The 10,828-nt window shown below is 41.9% G+C and overlaps 1 protein-coding gene across 1 annotated transcript in view; it reads left to right on the top strand.

Moving 5' to 3' along the window:
- Positions 1 to 4,423: 4,423 nt before the first annotated feature.
- Positions 4,424 to 10,828, top strand: part of Mxd (MAX dimerization protein) — a 431,559-nt gene continuing 425,154 nt past the window's right edge. The window contains exons 1-2 of the mRNA XM_017906563.1: positions 4,424 to 4,513; positions 6,301 to 6,330. Of these exons, the coding sequence (XP_017762052.1) occupies positions 4,446 to 4,513; positions 6,301 to 6,330 (98 nt within the window). The 5' untranslated portion in view covers positions 4,424 to 4,445. The remainder of the gene's footprint in view (positions 4,514 to 6,300; positions 6,331 to 10,828) is intronic.

The following is a 10,828-nucleotide window of genomic DNA, read 5'->3' as shown; positions in this document are numbered from 1 at the left end:
CGATGCACACACGGCACAGCATCGGGGATATTCCGTGCACTTTTGCTCCCGCGTTACCACGCGGCCAACGCTCGCTCCGCAGGGACAGTGGGACGTTTTGTTAATTCATCGCCTACTCCGACTCCTGTTTTGGTTTCCTCGAAATATGCATATACCATGGACCCGAGTCCCCTTGGTCCGTCGAGCCATCCTTCTTCCTCGCCGGCTCCCTCACGGCGGCACGAGCCTTCCTTCATCCTCTCCGCTCCCTCACGGCGGAACGAGCCAATTTTGCGGGTTCAGGATTCACCGGGTGAAAGATCGCTCTGGGCACACGAGGTGCCCAAATATCAGAACGGACACGAAGATTCGCGGGGAAATCGAACTTGCCTCCGTGAAAGTACCTCGAAAATGCACATACATCAGCGCGGACGGCTACAGACTGATCCCGGCAACTGTGCATGTCCCAAGTTAGACACTCCTTTCGCGGAAACTTCTCTATCTTTGGGTACAGTTTCCTCTACTCCGGGGATGGAACGTGCGTGGAATAAAATTATTAATAGTCGGCGATTGGAGCTGTCAGGTTCGTCGAAAATCCCGATGACGAATCGCTGGCCAGACTATGTACCATGACTATCTAATGCGAATAATGGGGATCAAAGGATTTCGTGTGACGCTGTGCGAGTGGGATATTGCTGGATGAAAAGGAAAAGAAAGTTAACTAGACGGAATAGACAGGATTAAAAGATCTTTTAAGAGCTCGATGAACCATTAGAAGTGTTCGTGCCTCTGTCTCATCGCAGTCCTCAAAATTATATGTCCTTATACGTTATTCGTGATACATAGACAACTATAAAAGCCTGGAAACTGATGAATCCTGGCATTTATTCTAGCGAGGTTAGGTTCGAAGTTTGAAAATGCTGATATTTAAATTTCTGACTGTTGTCGTATCATTCTGAAGCGAACTTACCCCATTTGTCCAAGGTAAATGTTAGGATTTTCCAATTTTTGTAGCCACGTCTATTAAACTGCCACTTCGCCGAGGGAGCAAGGAAAAATTTCGCGAATTTCCTCTCTGTTTTTAAACGGAAAAGCCGCGTCTAACGAGTGAACCAAACCAGACGCATAATAGATCACCTGGAACACTCCGGGCACACCGAAAATCGCCACCAGCTCGCGAGCTCGATAAGCCGAAAAAATACGAGACGAAAAGGAGGAGTAAAGCAGAAAAAAGGGAGAAAATCTGGCGCCATTCTTCTCCGGCAGCTTTGTTCCAAGGTTCCCACGCAAAACACCGGTGCCGGTAGTTTTGTTCGAATTTTTGGAAACGAGTGGTTGCTCAACCCTCTCTCTATGAATCGGCAAACGAGTTTCATAAGGTCCCTCTATCTCTCTCTCTCTCCCTCTCTCGGGCCCCCTCCTCGACCCCTCTCTCTTTCTATGCACGCGTAACTTGGCCGCGCTATTCACCAGGCGAATTTCTCTTTTGCATGAGGCGGCCTTATGGTCATGGCATGCGAACGAGACGCTTTTCTTCTTTCACGGGGACAGATGGCCGACGTCGCGGCCGCCGCGGCGTGGCGCTCGCGCGCCTTCTTTTTCACCGGCCGCCATTAAGGCTGTGTTGCACGATGACGAGGATCGTTCGAGAGACACGGGCAAAAGGAGGCATTTATAATTTACACCAGTCGTTATGGCGACTAGTCGACGCTGGACGCCCGTTTCGCCTGCTTTTTTCCCATTCGCGTCCTCGCACTCCGCCATTACAACTTACGTAATATCAATTTCTCCACCCGATCCAGGGGACAGCCGTTCGCCAGGCTCGCCGCCATCACGACCGCAATTTTCCTGTTTTGACGAATTACGGCCAATAACATTATTTTCCCAACGTTTCTTCACTTTGGGAATCCCCAGACTGGTCACAGGACCAAATCTAGGTACTCAGTCTAGGGATAGAGCTAGGTCGAAGACAGAGTTGGGGTACAAGTTGGGATTTCGCTTTCCTAGGGAAATAATTCTCGCTTTCCTAGGGAAATAATTCTCGCTTTCCTAGGGAAATAATTTTCGCTTTCCCCGAGGAGATAAAGTTCTTTTGATCGGGTTTGTCGAAGAGAATCGTCTGGGTTTTCGATAGGGTTTCGCGAATTTTAGAAGGGTCGCGGAGTACATGGAGAACACGGGGTTTCGACGAGTTATAGAGTGGTTTTGGGGATTTGAAAAGCTGGATGGATCTCGGGCTTTGTTGGTTGTTCTGGGGATTAGTATTTGATTTTTGAAAGTGGAATTTGGGAATAATTGTGTAGGGAGCTTAGTGGATTTCGAGGAGTGAACTATGGCTGAGTTAGGCTGCTAGTTGTTAGGCTGAGAGAGCTTAGGTTGTATTGAATTCTGTAAATTTTTTCGTCGTCCTGTTTTTATCCAAGTAACCATCAAGGGTTTTTATTGCGTGTTACCCGAAAGCGGAGTGTTTTTCAGGACAGATCCTTCGAATGACCATCGAAATTCTCATTTCTCGCTTCTCGAAAAAACAGGAATAATCCCTGAAGAATGTCCGGCTTTATAACGTCCGAGATTCTTTATCTCTCGACCAAAATTTCACTCCTCATTACTGGAAAGACTGGAACATTCCGTCGAGCATCTTCAGAAGGATCATAAGCTCTCGGATCCTTTACCTCTTCGACCAAACGACCATCAAAATTTTCTTTCCGCGTAACACCAAAGAACGAAAACGATTCTTCAGGAATCTCAGCTTTATAATGTCCAGGATCCTTCATCTTCCAACCAACACTCCATCCCTCATTACCGGAAAAAACGAAACATTTCGCCAAGAATACTCAGCATCGTAATCTTCCAGAACTTCTTTTACCGCCTCACTCGAGCAATCAGCAAGATCATCATACCTGATTGCTTCGAAAAACGGAACCGATTCGCGATACTTGAGGTCTTCTAGATCTTCCATTTCACTTAAACAATCGTCCAAATTTCCATTACTTCAAACTCCATTACTCCAGAACTCTCCATTACTCCCTTAAACCCATAGGTTTTCTTATATCTTCACGTTGTTCAAAAAAAAAAAAGAAATAAAATTTCTTTTTTTCAAAAATTCTCACTATCATAATCTCTAAGCAATCATATATTCTAATAAGCTCCATCACCTCAAAAAGCATATACAATCCTTCAAAAATTCTTCTAGATGCTCAATTCTCCTAAATCTTGATAACAATTCCCCTAAAATTCCCTAGATCTTCTATTTCTCCAGCCAAAAAGTTACCAAATCTTCCATCCCGTGTTATCTCCCAAAAACGAAAATAATTCTTCAAAAATCCTCAACATCAGGATCCCCTAGATCCTCCATTTCCCTATCCAAATTATTCCCCCAAAACCGCCATTCCTAGTTACTCGGGAAACCCTAAACAGCCTAGTTGGTAGAATCCCCGAGATCTTTGCAGGCAGCCTGCGTCTTCTAGATCCCCAATTCTCTCATCAGAATCTTAATAACAATTCTCAAAAATTCCCTAGATTCTCCATTTCCCTATCCAAATTATTCCCCCAATATCGTCATTCCTAGTTACTCGGGAAACCCTAAACAGCCGAGCTGGTAGAATCCCCGAGATCTCTGCAGGCAGCCTGCGTCTTCTAGATCCCCAATTCTCTTATCAAAATCTTGATAATAATTCCCCAAAATTCCCTAGATCTTCTATTTCCCCAGCCAAATAGTTACCAAAACTGCCACCTCGTATTATCCCCCCTCAAAAACGAAAATAATTCTTCAAAAATCCTCGACATCAGGATCTTCTAGATCCTCCATTTCCCTGTCCAAATTATTCCCCCAAAACCGCAGTTCCTAGTTACTCGGGGAAGCCTAAACAGCCTAGCTGGTAGAATCCCCGAGATGCCTCATCTGTGCAGGCAGCCTGTATCCCCAGATCTCAGCCTAACGACCTCTATCCAGACGATTCGAGGCTGGCGATAGGTCGTAAATTGGCTGGCGGCCGGTTCGACGGTCGCTCTCGTTCGCGCATTGTTACATTTTCGAATTTATTCGAGGTCAACGGCGTGCGTGGTTCGGTGAGGCTTGGTTCCCTGGAACACGCGGCGTGCGTTAACTGAAATCGTAACATAAATTCCGCGCTTTTCGAGCAGCTCCGCGTCTCCCGGCCGGTTTCTCTCTCTCTCTTTCTCTTTCTCCCGTTGTCTCTGGAAGCGAGAGCCGCTTCGTGTCCAGGCGAAGCTTTAATGCCGCAGTAAGTTATGTCGGCAAGACGGAACGTGACTTTATTCCGCCACGGCCGTGTGTACGCGCGCTTTAACGAGTCGTGTTCGCCGCGAGCGAGCGAGCGAGCGCGGGCTTTTTTCCACCGGCCGTGCCGGTATCTTTTGGAATTCGCGCGATGCGAGCGGATCGGCAGAACTCACCGACCGATTGGTTTGTCATTGCAGAAGCTGAACATGGCTACGCTTCGACGATGCCGATGCCCGATGATATGCGGACGGTCACAAAAAGGCCAAAGACGAAAAAATCCCAGGGCAGCAGGTTCGTATCGCGAACACGTCTCCGCGACGTACATTTTTATATTTCTTTCTTTTTTTTCCTTTTTTCTTCTCTTTTGCAGGTTTTTTATCTTCCCTTTTTGCGGGCGCACTGTCGCGTTTGATGTATCGCTTGATGTTCTTTTTATTTTCGCCTACCTTTTTGCTTTTCGTTTTTCCTTTTTTTTTTCTTTTTTTCTTTTTTGTTTCTCGACAGAGCGAGTGCGGCGAGTTGGTAGTGCAGTGCTTGCGTTGGTTTTGGGTTTGATGTAGTTTTTGAGCGATGCATGTTTGAACAGTTGGGTGGTTGACGTTTTGCGAGATAGGAGGTTTGGGGATTTTTAAATTTGAACAATCGTAAATTTGAAAATTCGAAAAATCGGAAATTTGGAAATTTGGGAATTCGGAGATTTAGAAATTTAAAAGTTTGGAAATTCGAAAATTTGAGAAATAGGGAAAGTGAGAATTCGAAAATTTGAAAATTCGTCAATTGTAAAATTTGAAAATTCTTTAATTAGAAAATTTGTAAATTTGAAAATTCTTTAATTAAAAAATTTGAAAATTTGAAAATTCGTTAATTAAAAAATTTGGAAATTCGTTAATTGAAAAATCCAGAATTTGGAAAATTCGGTAATTCAGAAATTTGGAAAATGAAAAATGGAAAAGTTTAATACAAAATTTTGTATTTTCAATTATGAAATACCGTTGATGGAGCGATTATTACAAGTGTTCCAAGAAATTCATCGTTTCAAAGATTTTAATTGTTTTCTCTAAATATGAACTCAGCGGCTTATCGCGCGAGATTAATCAAACAAAATCGTCACAAAGCACTGCTAAAAGCGTATGTTATCAGTGCGCTGAAGGTCGATACATTTGTTTTGAACAACGTTGATACGAGGCGTATATTAAAGCAGTTTCATCGTATGTTTGTGTCTTAAATGACTGCGTGATTAGGTCATTGAACTCGTTTCACGAGTGGTCGTCAATCAAAGGGAGCATCGAAGTCGACCATGAAATGTCTGCAATTAGACGTTTTAAAGCTGCAGCTATCGACTTTCAACCTCGTTTCACATTCTACGTGCATCTCGAATTTTCCAAATTTCCAAATTTTCACATTTTTTAACTCACATATTTTCTAATTCCCAGACTATAAATTTCTCGACTCGCAAATCCTCAAATTTCCAATCTCATATATTTATAAATCAAAAATATCTAAACCGTTAAACTAAAAAATTTTCAAAATTTCAAACCTTTGATTTAAAATATTTCTTAACTTTCCTCCTTTCAGATTTTGAAATTCAAAATATTTATAATCTTATCATTAAAAAAAATCATTTAAAAAATATTTATAATTTTATCGTTATCATCCAAATCTTTTAATTAAAAACTCTCTAAATTTCCTAATAACAAAATTTCTCAGCTATTAATATTTTGAATTATATAGTCTTGTATATTATTATATTTAAAGGGATGCTTATATATACGCTACTGCAACGTACCCCGCAAGTATAATTCTTGGAGCAATATCCCCCCCCCCCCACCACTCGCGTAATCGTGTACAAAATTCCTGACATTCGAGTAAATGAAACTTTTTTCCGAAATTCCCGCATGCTGTTTAGTTTAACAGGGAACGTTCGCGTGTAATGGAGCGTTTGCTGCGCGCCGGTTTTAATTTTCGTCCCTGCTCCAAGTCGTCGTTTTTCCCCCTCCACGTCGCCCCCGTTCTTACTATCGCAAAGCAAACGATTTCACCGCTTTGAAGTCTAACAAGAACGTTCTTTTCCGTTGCAGGACAACTCATAACGAGCTGGAGAAAAATAGGTGAGTACTTCATTTATCTCATTAACTTAATCCTATTCCGGCCTCTCCGTTTTGTTTTGCTCGCATAATTAGAGAGCATGGCGTACGTAGACCGGACAAAGTCGACGGTGCAGACTGAGAGCAAACGCAAATTAGGTCTTTCATGTTTCATCCGATGCTGTCTTCGGGTCTCACTGGGTAAAGACGATCGACAAAATTTCGAACCTCTGAACACCCCTCGATCGACACCCTCTGCACCCCTATTCGCGATTAATTTTCAGCACGACGAGCTGAGAAGGTTATTGAACTGTTGTACTATGTCACTTGGAAGTATTGTATACTCGGTGTCTATTTTAAAAAGAACTGTTTTCTATCGTCTCATTTTTATCGTAATATATAGTTTTTTATAGTACTGTATTATTTTATACTATTAGTATATGTCGTTATGTATGTGGGTAATAACACTTCCAAATAACATACGGTGTATAGTATAAATTTCTAAAATCAACAGTTGCAAAGGAACAAAAAGATTCGAAATATCATATTTAGTTCACTATATTAAGTATGCACTATAGTAGAGTGTATAATATATTTTAATATATTTAAATTATATTTTTTGGAAATATCTACCCCTCACAATAATTCGAAATCCATTTGATCTTCGAAGACAGAAAAAGAAAATTCGAAATACCATATTTGGTTCACTATACTAAGTATACACGATACAATATTCAGAAGAATAAAATTAAAATTCTTTTTCGAATATTGCATGTCAACCTTTTACGATAATTCAAAATCCATTTGATCTTCGAAAAAAAAAGAGCAGAGGAAATTCAAAATTCCATATTTAGTTCACTATACCAATTATATACTACAATATATATAGAAGACTAATTCTTTTTTTACGTCTATCATGTCAACTCCTCACCACAATTTGAAATTTCGTTCGATCACCAAAAAAGAAAAAAAGAAAAAAAGGAATTCAAAATTTCATATTTAGTTCACTATATCAATTGTACACTATAGTATATACAGAAGATAAAAACCAAAATTCTTTTTCGAACGCCTATCACGTCAACCCCTAACGAAAATTCGAAATCCATTCGATCTCCGAAGAAAAATAAAAAAAAAAAATAGAAAGGAATTCAAAATACCATATTTAGTTCACTATACCAAGCATACACGATACTATATTCGCAAGATTATAATCAAAATTCTATTTCAAATATCTCACATCAACCCCTCACGACGATTCGAAATCTCGTCCGATCTCCGAGAAGAAAAGGAGGGAGAAAAAAAAATATTTTTTGGAATTATTGAACGACGATGACGAGAGAGGAGGGCGCACAGTTGGCGATCCCGCGACAAATGATCGTCCCCGGTCGCGTGTTAAATTGAAAGCAATTTACGGTTATCTCGCGTCGTTGTTCGCGACGTACAAAGGGCCCCGGTCTGTTAATTAACATGCGTGATACGTGCGATTAGACGCGACCCTTTTATATACAGCGGGTCAGGAAAGTTCGAAATGGAGCGGAACAATGGCCGACGAGAGACGGTCGGTGGAACAGGTTTCCAAGGGTGCCTGCGCTAACCCCGATTGTCGACGTGATTTATAAGTCGCGGACCCCCCGCTCTCGCGCCGTTCTTGCTCCTTCTATGGAGTGTATGAAAGCGAAACGGTTCACTAGATCGTCACCGACGAGACCGAGGAACTTTTGATTTGTTACTCTTTCGTGGCCGAGGGTGCTTCCTAACAGCGTTCTATGCCCTAAACAGATTTGCATCAGAGCTTCCGTCTTGGGCCCCCGAGCTTTGCGTTTTCGGCTATTCCAAGTCAGGGTTACATCTGCTGTCTTTAATATTTAATTTACGTAATATGTACACAAGAGTCGAATCGAGATATTTAAAACGAGAAGATTCAAAATTACGTCGGTAAGATACGAGCGATATTTCTAATTTATTTATTATAATCATGCATCATTGGTTAGTCATGAAAAACACTCTAGAGTTACTGTTAGGTGACTAGAGAATGAGAAATTTCAGTATTACATTGATACATCTCTTACGACCTCTTAAGAGGATTTTGCATTTAACTCACTAGCGCCACCACGACCCGTATCTCCAACGAACCGTACTACAAACGTCGTGTATATCGAATTATTTTCTTCGTTTTACTGAACGTGGTATTAAATTTAACTGAACTTAAATTGCATTTATTCATATTTAATTCTGCTCCAAAAGAAGTTACCTCCAAGAATTTTTAAGTCACTATTACGTCTTCATCCACCTTTTCTTTTCTTCGAACTACTCTTATCGTCTTAATTAAAACCAAAATGGTTTCAGCCTCAGTCCAATACTCAAGTATAGATGAGACTATAGTAATTTCTTAAAATATTCGACCAGAATCGTAAAATTCTTGGAGCAGAAGTTCCCGTGCCAACAGAGACGTGTCCAGACACTGGGATCAAACTATTCGGTCGCTAGCCCAAGATCGAGTCGTTGTTTCACCGCACAGTACATGTTTCAACTTCCCCCGAATTAGAAACACTGGCCACGAGCGTGCTTGGCCAAAAGCAAATGGAAACAAACATCGTGCAAACATCCAGATTGCTCTTCGCCTAGCAAGAACGATCTCAAACGGCGAGGTAGCTTTGACTATCAGCAGTAGTGTCCTCTGGCGTGAATTCCCCTGCGTTTTCGAACGTACTTGGAGTCCGACAACATTAAGAAGCTTTTCGGTCTAAACAGAGTCCGAAATGTCAGGATGAAAGTGCAGTAAGACGAATATTCATCGAGACTCTGCAAATTTGCTAAAGACACGGATTCGTTAACCCTTTAGCCACTCTGTGTGCTGTTCGCACGACCGTGACCGTGACCATATGCATGAATATTACACTTTCTGAACTTCTGGCTACTTCTTCTGCAACTGGACGCAAAAAGCTGAATAATTGGAACATCGAAAGTTTGGCTCGTAGCGTGGGAATATTAAATCCAAGGAACTAAGGAATGCAGAAACTTTGGGGGTCAGTTTCACTTGAAAATTATTCCTCGCATACTTTGTATTCTTCGCGTGCAGATTCATCGAAGTCGCACTCTACTCATTCGGAGGTAATCTTCCGAATTATATCTCAAAATTTGTCCCCACGTTTTCTTGAACACTCTGTATATTTACGTTCGGTGCACTAATATGAGACAGGCAAAATATTGCACATTTAAGTGGAACTAATTTCCTTTTCAACAATAAAGATATATTTTTCACTCGTAAATTGTCGCGAGATAATAAAACCTCGTAATGAACAACAAATGGACAAGGTATTGTACATACTTACTACAATAGCAGAAACATATGTCAGCAATTAACACTAGGTTTATGGACATGTCTTGTATGCCTATCTTTATGGACATGCACTGACACTTTGTTCAAAACTGAATTTAAAAAGCAATACAATTATATTCGATTAATTAATAAATGAAACAATGAGATATAAATTATATAAAATTTATATTTGTAGGGATTATTCTTATTTAAGGGTAAACGGTTTCAGAAATTCGAAGTGCGTCAGAATAACGCGTTCCGTAAACCTAGTATTAATGAGTACAAATCTAAGTGTATAATTCGCGAGATACTTCATCCAGTCTTCAATAACCTAGCCCAAACCGTGTGATCCCGCGGTCCCGGCATGGCCGCGGCGCCAATAACTCACGCGCGCCATCTACTCGACCGGGCGCGCCCCGTATCCGCAAGACAGGGTCGGCCACTCGGCCGATTCGAGTCTCTCTTCAGCCACGCGTGTTCCGTGGCTGTAGGGCCGGCAGCAGAGGGATGGAGTCGTGCATAAACGCGAAAAAAAGGAAGCGAAAGAAAAGGAGGAAAAAAAAATCGAAGGCTTTGTCATTCGCTTGTACACCTTTTTGCCGCACGCCAGGAACAGCCAGAGAACTACGGTACACACGGTGTACCGAGTACACACGGGGTGCGCGGAACCCGGAGACACACATGCCGGGGGATGATGGTATATATACATATATATGTATGCATGTGCAGGAAAGGGAAAGACAAGAGGACAGAGAGAGAGAGGGAGAAAGAACCGTGGGGAGAGAGGCTATCGATTTTTTTTGTCCCCAAGCGACGAAAGCACCGCGACAGGAGGGGAAGAGGTGGTGCGTGGCACAGAAACGGACAATGTAAAAGCCCACACCGCCAACCGCCCCGTTACACCACGTAGTTACGTTACATAACGCAACGCGGCCACGAGACGCTCGTGGAATCCGTGGCACACGAGGCGAGGACCCCGCGCACCGTTTAACCCGCCGGTCCCGCTATTTTTGAACCGCTGCGCGCGAAATACGCTTCTCCATTACGCGGCAACGTCTGTTACTCCATTTGCGCTGCGTATAATCGTAAACATTTTTTATCTGTCACTTGACTAATTCGGTATATCTTTTAAGTATTTTTTAAGTTCTTTGACTTAATACTGCTGACGTAATTATACGTCATTTTTTTCTTTTCTTTTTTTAC

The sequence above is a fragment of the Eufriesea mexicana genome, unplaced genomic scaffold (genome assembly GCF_001483705.2).
Source record: "Eufriesea mexicana isolate 0111107269 unplaced genomic scaffold, ASM148370v2 scaffold5561, whole genome shotgun sequence".
In the NCBI taxonomy this organism is placed as follows: Eukaryota; Metazoa; Arthropoda; class Insecta; order Hymenoptera; family Apidae; genus Eufriesea; species Eufriesea mexicana.
The sequence above is the reverse complement of the archived record's forward strand: the minus strand, read 5'-3'. Positions and strand labels throughout refer to the sequence as shown.